This window comes from Candoia aspera, chromosome 12, assembly GCF_035149785.1.
Source record: "Candoia aspera isolate rCanAsp1 chromosome 12, rCanAsp1.hap2, whole genome shotgun sequence".
Classification (NCBI taxonomy): domain Eukaryota; kingdom Metazoa; phylum Chordata; class Lepidosauria; order Squamata; family Boidae; genus Candoia; species Candoia aspera.
The window spans coordinates 11,915,243-11,927,016 of record NC_086164.1 but is presented as its reverse complement, the minus strand read 5'-3'; the positions used below and the strand labels follow the sequence as shown (position 1 = coordinate 11,927,016).

General features: G+C 40.8%; 1 protein-coding gene across 1 annotated transcript; it reads right to left on the bottom strand.

The window, feature by feature from the left end:
- Positions 1 to 6,083: 6,083 nt before the first annotated feature.
- LOC134504284 (probable G-protein coupled receptor 34) lies at positions 6,084 to 9,500 on the bottom strand. The gene is made up of 2 exons (XM_063313421.1): positions 9,375 to 9,500; positions 6,084 to 7,517 (listed from the first exon to the last, which is right to left on the bottom strand). The coding sequence occupies exons 1-2, from the start codon at positions 9,386 to 9,388 to the stop codon at positions 6,524 to 6,526; spliced, it is 1,008 nt and encodes a 335-aa protein (XP_063169491.1). The 5' UTR covers positions 9,389 to 9,500; the 3' UTR covers positions 6,084 to 6,523.
- Positions 9,501 to 11,774: the final 2,274 nt, after the last annotated feature.

The window sequence follows — 11,774 nt, the reverse complement described above, 5'->3', positions numbered from 1 at the left end:
ACTTCTGTCATTTCAGACCTTGAATAGGGGAGCAGGAGAGAAAATGGTTCCTTAAAGAACTAGAGTCCTACACAACCGCAACCCTACACAAACATCCACAAATTAGGTCTAATTGAACTTTCTTCCTGAAATGCTCATTTTCTTCAGGGAATATATTTTAGGTTTGTTTGTCTAGTGAAGCAATATTTATTCCATGAGCTCCAAGCTGCTGTCTGCCATCGTTTTGCCCAGGTAGCGTTTGGCTGCACCTCAGTGAGTTGGTGTTCTCTGCGAGAACTAGATCTATAGGTGCTTCCCCACTTCCTCCCATTTTGTTTCTGATTTCATTTTAACTTGATTGCTTTAGTAACGCTTTTTGCTCCTAACACTCCTAAGAACTCCTTTTAGTCGACGTTCAGCTTTTAGCAGCAGAAGATATTGCCAAGAGTGGTGTGTGAGGCCATTTCTACCTTGATTTTCTTAATTGTGTATGAGCTTTGTGACAGCTTAGAATGCATCAAATGTAGAGGTGGTGCAGATAGGATCTTTGGATCAAGGCTACTGGGTCCTACGTCTACAGCCTTCCGGTGTTTCTTAGCTACTGAGTTTCAGGAATGCACCAACTAGAAACTTCAGAGAAAGTCTTTGCAAGAAGTGGACCTTGGGTTGTGTTCTCAGTACATTTGGTAAGGAGAGATGTGGCTTTATTATAAGTAGCCGTCTGAGCTCCCATTCATCCTATCCCTCACATGGCTACTCATTTGTTGCTCTAGGAACAGTAGTTGTTATTCTCACCATCAGCCATCAAGCTTTGTAATTTTTTTTCTGATGCTCTTCTTCTAATAAAAAACATCAGTGCTATTTCTTTCTGAGCTGAGCAGCTGACTCGCCGCTTCATTTCACCAAACGGATGGGTTTTTGCAAAGTGTGGCCATCATGTTGCAGAACATGGGGATTTGGGGAGCTGCAATGCCGGTATGTCTGGGAAGCATCAAGTGAAGGATGCTAATGGAATCCCAATTTGACAGTAGGAATCCCATGAAAAAAGATTTCTTGCTGCTGTAACTATTGGGGGGGTCCATTTTTTTTTTTTTTTTAATAATTATACAATAATGCTTTTACACCTTCCATCTTTCTTCTTCCCACTCTCCATGGGTCAAAAATGGACAAATCAATTGCAGGTGAGCCTCCGAATCGCTGCACAATTAACACTTGGCTGTCCTCGTGCATCAGTAGAAATGCTGACGAGCAACATCCCTTTACAGGCATCCCAAAGGTTGAACTGCGGTTGGTCTTCAGAACACAGAATATTTGCATAAAGAAGATGGAATGAGAGCTGTTCTTAAAACACAGACCTGCGCCCAAAGTGAAGTTGGGAAAGTTCCCCACTGCTTAATGCAGCAATAAAACCCTTAGAGCAGTGTTTCTCAACCTTGGCAACTTTATAATATCTGGACTTCAACTCCCAGAATTCCCCAGCCTGGCTGGGGAATTCTGGGAGTTGAAGTCCAGACATCTTAAAGTTGCCAAGGTTGAGAAACACTGCCTTAGAGACTTATCTTTAGTTCAACAGGAAAATCCTGAACCAAAGACAACTTTGCACCTTTGCAACACCTTTCCTCCCAAATAGGTGACAGAATCAATTTGCCACTGATTAAATTCCCTCCAATGTTGTTAAAATAATACAATCTCTAATCTATTTTCCAGCAGCTGAGGGATCTATGTATCTCACAAATGAGAGAAACAGTTTTGACTTTAGTAGCTGGGCTTATAGAATTTCCAAAAATGGGAGGCTTGGTTTTCCTTCCCAGAAGTTCTAGAAAACTCGTAAATGCAGCCTAATGACCTCTTCCCCTATTGAAGCCTAATTATGTGAATGGGGAGACCTTCTGTCCACTTAAGAATGTTATTTCATTCAGACATGGTTTGAGGATAACTCACCCTTTTTTTGGGGGGGGGAGAAATATAACCAAAATTCTCATTCAATAAAGAGTTCTTAGAAACTAGAAAGCTTGCAGTTCTCATGTAAAATTTCAGTTGTTCTAATAAAGGCCCCTATGAGTTTTTTGGGGGGGTGGGGGGGCGTTGCAGCTAGTTTGGCTATTTTTGCTTTTTAATTGTTTACGAGTACAGGTAGTTCTCACTAAACAACCATTCATTTAGTGATGGTTCAGACTTACAATGGTGCTGACAAAATTGACTTATGATTGGTCCTCACACTTATGACTGTTGCAGCATCCCATGGTCACATGATCGCCATTTTTGACCTTCCCAGCCAGATTTTGGCAAGCAAAATCAATGGGGATCCGTGTGATTCCCTTAACAACCACATGGTTCATTTAATGCCTGTAGTGATTTGCTGAACCACCGTTAAAAAGGTCATAAAATCAGATTCACTTAATGACCACTTCACTGTGGTCCTTAAGCAAGGACTACCCATAACAGCAATTATATTGCTGCCTTCCCCCTGCTAGTTACCTAAATCATGCTGTTAAGCTAAAAAACCGTGGGAAACCAGGAACCGATGTGTGTCTGTGGGTATGTGTAAGGGTGTTGAATTAAGATTTGAAAAGGAATTTTGGGTTTCTAATTTGTAAATTCCAAGTGTATGACTGCAGTATCAAGTTTTGCTAGTTGACTTTGGGGCTTGTGTTTAGAAGAATTTGCTAGTCTTGGAGCCCACAGGAGCATGTCAAGAAAAAGTGGGGTGGACTGAAACCTGAACAGGTTATATTTGCTTCTTATCAAAACTTTACGCTACATTGAAGCCTTGTGGTTAACCTCATCGAGCAAAGCAAGACACAAAAGGACTCGATTTTCTCATGCTACTTTTCTGATCTGGTTCCTTCACTTAAATTCCACACAAGTATGTGGGACATTTAGTTACTAGTTTTCTTTTCCTTTCTCCTCTCCCTCTAATTTGGGCCACTTTCTTAACACGTAGGAGTCTCCCCACATTATTTCTGCTTTGTCAAATTCTCTTTTTAATTGCAAGCATGTAAAAAGGGTAACATATTCCCAACTAAAGACTTAGAAGATGGACTGGCATTTGGAAAGGTTCTACAGATGGTGGTTTCTAGGACTTGGTCACCCAATGGCGGGAAATCTTGAACAGATTAAAAGCAAAGTCCTCTACAAATTGCAAACTGTAATGAAATTGCAGAACTTCCTATAAGTGATGCCTGAACTGGACAACGTGGAAGGAAAATTAGGCAAACTCTTGGCTTTGAGTCACGATAGCTACCTGTCTCTAGGAATGGAGAGATGTGGTTGGGGTGGCGTTATTGCCATGGGAGCAGAATGCAAGGCTGAATAGGCCTTTCACTTTGGCGGATTGTGTGTGTGTGCGTGCGCGCATGTGTGTAAATTTATCGAATTCTTCCGATAAGACAACCACAGTGTATTAAAGTTAGGCATTTAGCGTTGCTCACTCACATGCCAAAGCGGCATGGATCATTATCATTACTGTTCTGTTACTTCCGACGTTTGTGTGTCTGGTTTTTTTTTGAGATCTCAGAAAATACATGCGGACCAACTAGCAACACACATCCATTTTAAATGTCCCACAATGCCCCGATGCGGTACTGCAGCAGGGGTATTGTGGGATACTTAAAGTGATGGTGTATACCAAAGCTGGCCTTAACACCAAAGAGGCTTGGCAAGAAAATACGGTCCCAAGCTAGAACTACCCGCAGAGGTTGAACACAGAGGTTAGCCTGAGGCTCACTTTAACCCAAGTTGTTTTCAGTAATGTCCATCCAGCATTTTTTAAAAATAAGAATGGAGCAAGTTCTGTTTCAGCAGTGCTGATGTTCAAGGAAAAAAGAGCGACAGGTCAGGCTTGATCATATGGCAACTATTTGTAAGAAATAACAGTGAAGCAACTTTTCAGACAGAGAAGTTCAAGCTGCCTGCTATTAGAAGTCTCCAAACCACAAAACCCTCCAGTTAGCAAGATGTTCCTTTGCACTCGGATCCTTGGTACGAATGTCTTGCAATGCTAAAGCAGGTCCCAGACCAAGCAGTTTCAAAGGGCATCGTCATCTGATGGGATTTTGCAAAGCTTAAAGAACTTACAGCTATAAATCTGAGGAGCATTCTTCTAATCAAACCATGACCACCTAGGAGCAGAGCAGAAACTATTTACACCTGGTCATGCTATCTGAATCAATTTGAATATTAAGGGACAAATATTCTTTTCAACCAATTTTCTCTCTGCAAGCTTTCCTCACCCTAAAAGCCCTCCAGATTTGCTAGAGTAAATCCGTTCCCAATTTCAACCCCGTGTGCCTGTAGGCTGCATTATGCTCTCATTTTAAACAACCCTTCTCTAGGCCAGCCTTCAGTCACTTTTATTATTTTATTTTATTATTAAAAGGTCTCAAGACCTTAGTCTCTGCGCATTTACATCTCTTCATGTTGTATTCCAGACCTGGATTTGTTTATTCTTAATCTGCAGAGCATGACAAAACAAATGTTTCATAAAGGAAATAACATATATGTACAGCAGTAACCCAACTCTGCTAAGTAAAATTAACAGACAATTATATGCATTTTTTAAATAAAAAGTCTCACTGTTGAATTTCTCTGGCTTTTTTTTTAAAAAAAAGATAGTTTTAAATCCAAATTAAAATAAATAAGGGGTAACCAAACCTAGATTAAATTATATGAAAGACATAATGAGCAAGAAACATTGCATTGCCATGGCCAAGAATTCTCTTGTTAAGCATTTCTTTGAACATCCATGAGTGCAGAGAAAAAACTGTAGCTTTTTGCAATTGTAATTGTACTTTGCATGAGTGATAGATTTTGTATTGTGATAGCTCTTGCCACATTTCTTTCTCGAATTTGCTACTTCGCTGCAGAGGATGTTATACTAAAAATTTTAGCTGTCTGACTCATTTAAGCCCCCAAAATCAGTGCGAGCCTATTCTGCATCTTTGTTTTAAGAAAGCTGAAGCATCAAATGTCATTGTTCTCCAGTAAAAGCTGTCTAGTCCATCAATTTCTACAAGTCCTTTAAATAATGAAACAAGAAAACTTAAAGCAATTTTAAATATTGCTTTTTAAGAAATGACATAGTTTATCTCACTGTCCGTAGGATATGTAACACTCAGCAACAGAAGCTTTTCCCTTTTTTAGTAATCCCCAAAATCCGACATGTAGAAATACCCAATTCTATCAAACAGATTGGCGTAGTGATTAAGGCACCAGGCTAGAAACTGGGAGACCATGAGTTCTAGTTCTGCCTTTGGCACAAAGCCAGCTGGCTGACCTTGGGCCAGTCACCCTCTCTCAGCCCTAGGAAGGAGGCAATGGCAAACCACTTCTGAAAAACCTGCCAAGAAAACTGCAGGGACTTGTCTAGGCAGCCTCCAAGAATTGGACATGATTGAACAGGTTAAAAAAAAAATCAGACTAACAATAATTCTTAGAAGATTTTGTCTCATTCCTAGAGGTAAAGATAAATGCCTCCCAAGAATTATTGTTAATGTTTAAAGCAGCCTTTCTCAACTTTTTGACCCTGGTGGAACCCTTCAAATTTTTTCCAGGCCTGGGGGAACCCCTGCACATCCAGGCTCAAATATAAGCCAGAACTTACAAAATTATTATATTCGTTTCCTGTGTCAGCTGGTATATATGTATTAACAGTGTTCTTAAATTAAAAATAAAGAATGAAAATTACCTCTTTAATGTGACGTTGCCTGGATTTGAAATACTTTTTTAAATAAATCATGATCTCCCAGGGAATCCCTAGCTACCTCTTTTGGAACCCGAGGGTTCCATGGAACCCTGGTTGAGAAACCCTGGTTTAAAGGGTTGTTGTAAGCAAATAGGACTTGCAAGAAATCATTTTTCACCAACGTATTGCTTAATCTAGAGAGGAATATATAGAAAATTTAGTTTACAAGAAAGCCAAAAGAAATAATGCATTTCAACAAGTCGGGGACTTCCTAAACATTTGGTTCCCAGTTTTGCTAAAAGGTGTCAGAACAACTATCATGCGAAACATGAAGGCCAGCATGTTTCCTGTTTCTTCAGAAGGCAGAAGTAGAATCATTAAGAATAGATTTTGCGAAACTTAAAATTTTTTAAATGGTATGAACAGCTTAACTAACTTTTAAGAGCAATGCACTCAGTTCTCTGTCTAGACATACAAAATTTGTCAGTTTTGCTTTCTCTCACAAACTATTTTTAATATAAATCCTCTTTCCTTTTTGTTTTGTCCACGTTCTTCTCAGAAAAAAAAATCAAATGTATGCATATCCCCAGTAGGGATTAAAAATCCCATCACTGGCTTTTATCTTCTCTTAAAATATATCAGCATCTTAACTGGATGATGTCTAAGCCAGCTTTCTGTGCCCTGGTGTCTTCTGGAATTGTTGGATTAGAAATCCTTAACTAGGGCTTTTAATCTCTGCCGTCCATCAACTTCTGGTAGTCACCATCTTGAGGAAGGCTGATCTAGTACAAAGAACTAATACCCAGAAATTCATCCTAGTTATGCAACTCCACTTTCCTGGACCCCAAAGTCTGTAATGGATTATCTGACATATAATGCTCCCTGGTTATTTCGGGAAGCCCACTTTAGCTTCCGAAGGGTGGTGTCCAACAGGGATCTCTTGAAACTGCTGGACAGAAAGAAAAAAATCACAGGGTCAAAACAACAGTTGAGGGTTGAAATGCAAAGAACCAGTTCATTTGCAAGATGGAGGGCCTGTACTTTCTGCTCAGAAATGATCCTCAGCTGGGCAAGGATGTAGGGTACTCGGACCATATGATAGGGGACGAAGCATACGATGAAGACGACCAAGACTACAAAAGTCTTTATGACAGCTCGGGTGCTCATCCTCTTACTGTGCTGCTGCGTTTTCTTTAAAGAGACCGCACGGAGCCTAAGCGAGATTTTGCCGTAGGAATAAAGCAAAAGGAACAGCAAAAGGAAAAAAATGGCCACAGCCGTCATATTGAGTATGCCCGCAGTGCTGGTTCTGTACTTGAAGTGGAAGCACTTGTCACAGGGCCCGCTTGCATTGCTGTCCAAAAGGAAGCAAAGCATCGTGGCAATGCAGATCAGCCACATCACCATGGAGATGGCAATGCTGAATGGCACAGTGTGGATTCGGAACTGTTGAAGGGGCCTGATGATTTTGAAGTAGCGGTCCAGGCTGATCAAGCTGAGAAGCAAAATGCTGACATACATGGTGATGTAGAAGATCATGCCTATCATTTTGCAGAGAGCGGGAGGACCGTTGTGCTTTTGGTAAGCCGCCCGGAAGGGCAAACAAAGGGCGAGCAAGAGGTCAGCGACAGCCAGGTGTTTCATGTACACGGTGATGGAGTTTGTCTTCAGAGTGCCAAAAGTGAACACCCAGAGGGCCAGGAGGTTGCTGATGAAACCAATGAGGGCAATGATCGAGTACATTGCAGGCAGGGTCTCCATAAGAAAGCCATCCTGGATTCCACATGTGGATTCATTAGATGAGTTGGATCCATTTCTGGGGTTCTCGCCAAGACAGGAATGGATGCACATACCTCTGTGGAAAAAGATATGGCAGAATTAATTAGGTGGTTCCACACATTTCATGGTGGCCCATCATTGCCTAATAAACTTAGCCGGAATGAAACTCTAGACTTGTTTCTTCTCTGAAAAGCATGGCTCCCACTCCTCCCAGGTTGCTTGGCTTTGTAAATTAATAGCTGTACCTAAGACCGTGAAGAGCCAGTTTCATGTAGTGGTTAAGGCATCAGGCTAGAAACCGGGAGACTGGGAGTTCTAGTCTCAACTTAGGCACAAAGCCAGCTGGCTGACTTTGGGCCAGTCCCTCCTCTCAGCCCAAGGAAGGAGGCAATGGCAAACCACTTCTGAAAAACCTTGCCAAGGAAACTGCAAAGCCTAGTGCAGGCAGTCACCAGGAGTCAAAAACTAACCCAAAGGCACCCAAAAAAAAAAAGGCCATGAAGACCGGCTTTTCTCCCATGCCCTGAGGCTAAGATGTAAACGGAGCCCAGCATGGTTGATAATGTATTTGTTCCAGTTCCTCGACATGGTTCTTTTGTTTGACTTCTGTGTTATATTTTTACTTTTTTATTGTTCCTGTGGTAGATGGGCACCTATACACATTTGTTAAATATTTAAATGCAGCACATTGCTAAGAGCTGTCAATAGATTTAAATAAGCTTGAGTTGCTGAATCAGCTGCCTTGCCTCTTTGAATGAATTGAATTGGTGTGATGAAAAAAACCTCAGTATGTATTTTTGAAATTTTAAAAGATGGTTGAATGAAAAAGAACCAAAGTGTTGTTTTGATTACATAATGTCAGATCAGCAGCACAAAATGTGCTATAGTTGTCTTTAGGAGCCCAAGAAGTGGTTCAGTTATTAAACTATCCTTGATTTCTATTGGGTTTAATAGGGTCTGTTTCTGAGCAGACTCAAATAGGATGTGATGTTGAGAACTGTTTTAAAATACCTAAACAAGACAGAGAAGTGGGGTCAACTGCCAGCTGAGTTTTGGGAAATGGAAGTGACAGAAACATAATGAAAATCTAGTGTACCACTAGGTATTCAGGTTTCAAGTTGGCCATATCTGGAGCCATGTTGTTGTCTGCACACAAGAACATACATTAAATATAATGTCCCTATTTATTTATATACAAAACTACTTGTAGGCCACCTATTCTATTGATTCCAGATGACTTATGAGGGTAGCCCATAAAAAAACCCATCTAAAATCAACATAATAACCTAACCAGCATAATGCTGGCACCAAGGCAAGCCCTAAATATTGCTGTCTGTCTGTCTTAGATTATGTTCTGAGGAAGAACACAGTTTTTGCTGCTCTCCAGAATGAGATAATATGGAAGAAGCCACTCCAGCTTGATCTCCTGGGTCAAGCTCTTCCAAAGCAAGAGGACTAAGATCAGGAAACCCATCAGTTGAGTCCCCACCTTCCTAATTTCCCCACAACGCTCCCTGACAGCAATTAAAACTGTTAGTAGATTCCACAAGCAAAGCCACACATTTAGTTCATCAGAAAAAAAAATAAAAAGCAGAAAATTCAATAAAAATGGGAAGCCTGTCTACTTCTGGGTTATCACATCATGGCACAAGTTCCTACTTTGCTCTGCAAAATAATAATAATAAAAAGTTGTAGTCCGTATTGCTCAACAGTTGCCCATTCCTGGAATCATTATTTTTGATCTTTAAATGCTGATAGCTTGTCAATGCAGTGTGCGTGTGGTTGCTAGTTTCTTAGATTTCCATTATGTGGAGTTTGCAATGGTAGCACTAAATTCATCACTAGAAGCCCGGAGACTAAAATCACATTTGAACCCACTTCAGCCCTCCATCATCACCCCAAGAAAATTTAAGTGGTTCATATCATCACATACCTTGGCAGCTCCATTCAGACATTCACCCTGATGAGGACTGAGTTCACAGCTTAGCTTTCACACAGCTTTTCAAAGTCTCTTTTGAGAATTTCCTAAAACATGTTCAGCCTGCTGAGCCCTAAAGCTCAGTCAGCAAAGTTAAAGAGATGGATGTGGTTGGTAGGGTTTACTGCATATGAAAACGGAGTCAATGTTTACCACTAGATGAAGCTGCTGAGAACCAGCAGAGGGGAAATAGATTGTTTTCTTTTTAGAGAAATAGGAAGAATGCAAGGCAATGGGGCTAAGCTTTGGCTCGGCAGTGGGAGGGTCTGGGGTTTTAAAAGCCTCATGGCCCTTAGACAAGACCACATAGCCAAAACAGCACCAGATGCGAGAGGCGACAGTGAATAAAATTGGGGCAGTGCAGTGTGACTTTATGCAGGACAGTGGTGCACAGATCAGATGTTCACTCTTTAGCTGGCCATTGAGAAATGTATGAATGTGAAAACGAATATTTATTATATGTTTGTTGGTTTGGAGAAAACATACAATAGGATAGAGTGAATGGACTCTAATTACAGTATGGAATGCTGTGTGTGAATATGGTGTTAAAGGCTGGGCTTCTGAGTGCAGTTAGAGAGGAATATGTGATGCAATATGAAGAAATAAAACGTGAGCAAAAGTGGAATGGTTAGCAAATGCTTCAACATTGTGCTAGGAGTGAAAGGAATGATGTGGTGTCCATTGGTTGTTTAATGTATTTATGGATAAGGTAAAGGTAAAGGTTTCCCTTGACATGAAGTCCAGTCGTGTCCGACTCTAGGGGGCGGTGCTCATCTCTGTTCCAAAGCCAAAGAGCCGGCGTTTGTCCATAGACACTTCCTCCGTGGTCATATGGCTGGGATGACTAAACAGAATGCCGTTACCTGCCCACCGAAGCTGTGCCTATTAATCGACTCACATTTGCATGTTTTCGAACTGCTCGGTTGGCAGGAGCTGGGACTAGCAACAGGCGCTCACCCCGTCAGGCGGATTCGAACCGCCGACCTTCCGATTGGCAGGCTCAGCAGCTCAGCGGTTTAACCCGCAGCGCCACCGCGTCCCTATATTTATGGATAAACATTATAAGAAATGCTTGTGGTGATATTAGAAGCGTGTTGTTCAGGTATATGAATGTGTGCATACTTTTATGCAGATTATGCCATGTTGGTGGTTAAGAATCCAAACAATTTGCAGTGATTGATTGCATGGTGCAATGAGTGGTACGGACCAGAAAATTAATATACCAAAGATAAGGACTGTTTGGTTGGACTAGGAAAGTGGAATGAATAATGGCAAGCTAGATATAAATACCCTAAAATCAAAGTTAAAGTACTTTATTTCCATCGTTGACCAGCCTTTAATGGCAAAAACAACAACAACCCAAACCCCACCACCTTAGAGCAAATAGAATAATTTGTACACCTTCTTAGAACCTTTCTGAAAGTGGGACTTCCGGTTGAGGGCCATGGTGAGCTGAACAACCCTTTTTGCAGTGGGATGGCATTTTGACAAAGATCGCTGTAGGATGCAGGATCCTGGTCACTGAAATGCTCTCCGGATTAAGGAGAGTTCTTTGAGATCACCCATGTGACTCCGCACAGCTGCTCCTAGGATTAACTGCAGGAATTTTGTGGTTTGCCTATGGCTTGAGTGGCTGGGAGTCAAGGGAAGAACCATCTTTGCTCACAGTAATTAACGCAGCTTTTTAAAGACAGTAAGATCCACCAAGCCTCACTTCTTAATCATTCTGGATTCTTTTTCTGCTGCCGCATAAGGGTTAAGATCCTTCAGAAAAGCAGGTTATATTGTATTTGCTAGGTGAGTCACCTTTTCCTTAGAGAAAGAACTTTTAAATGCGATTTTTAAAAATATTACTTTTTGTATTAAACAGAAAAAGAATATGGACTTCATAAACAATGGATTAAGGGTTCAGATGGACTTATAATAATAATTTTAAATGCTCCCAAAGAGCTCTGAATTAATTAGAAGAAATTTTCCCTTGGGAAAATAGTGACTGTTTGAGGCTGTTTATGATAAGGGGACTTTGAAGGTTGGACACTAGAGGGAGCTAGAGGATCAAGAAAATGGAGCAGACATCTACAATACAAACCTTGGAATTTTTGTCTGCCAAGTTCTTTGATAAAATGGATAAATTGCTTGACAAAATTGACAGAGCATGCTATAATGGAATTAAAGAACAAGAACAAGTGACAACGGATGATTTTGAAATTATTCTGAAGGGGGACTTAAATGTAACCAGTAATGGGAAAGATATGGAGAAAGATACGGGCATGCCAACGGAACTGATGCATGACCTATTCCCAAAAAGGAAATGTACAAATACTGAACCAAGAAATTGACTTGGATATTTTTTGT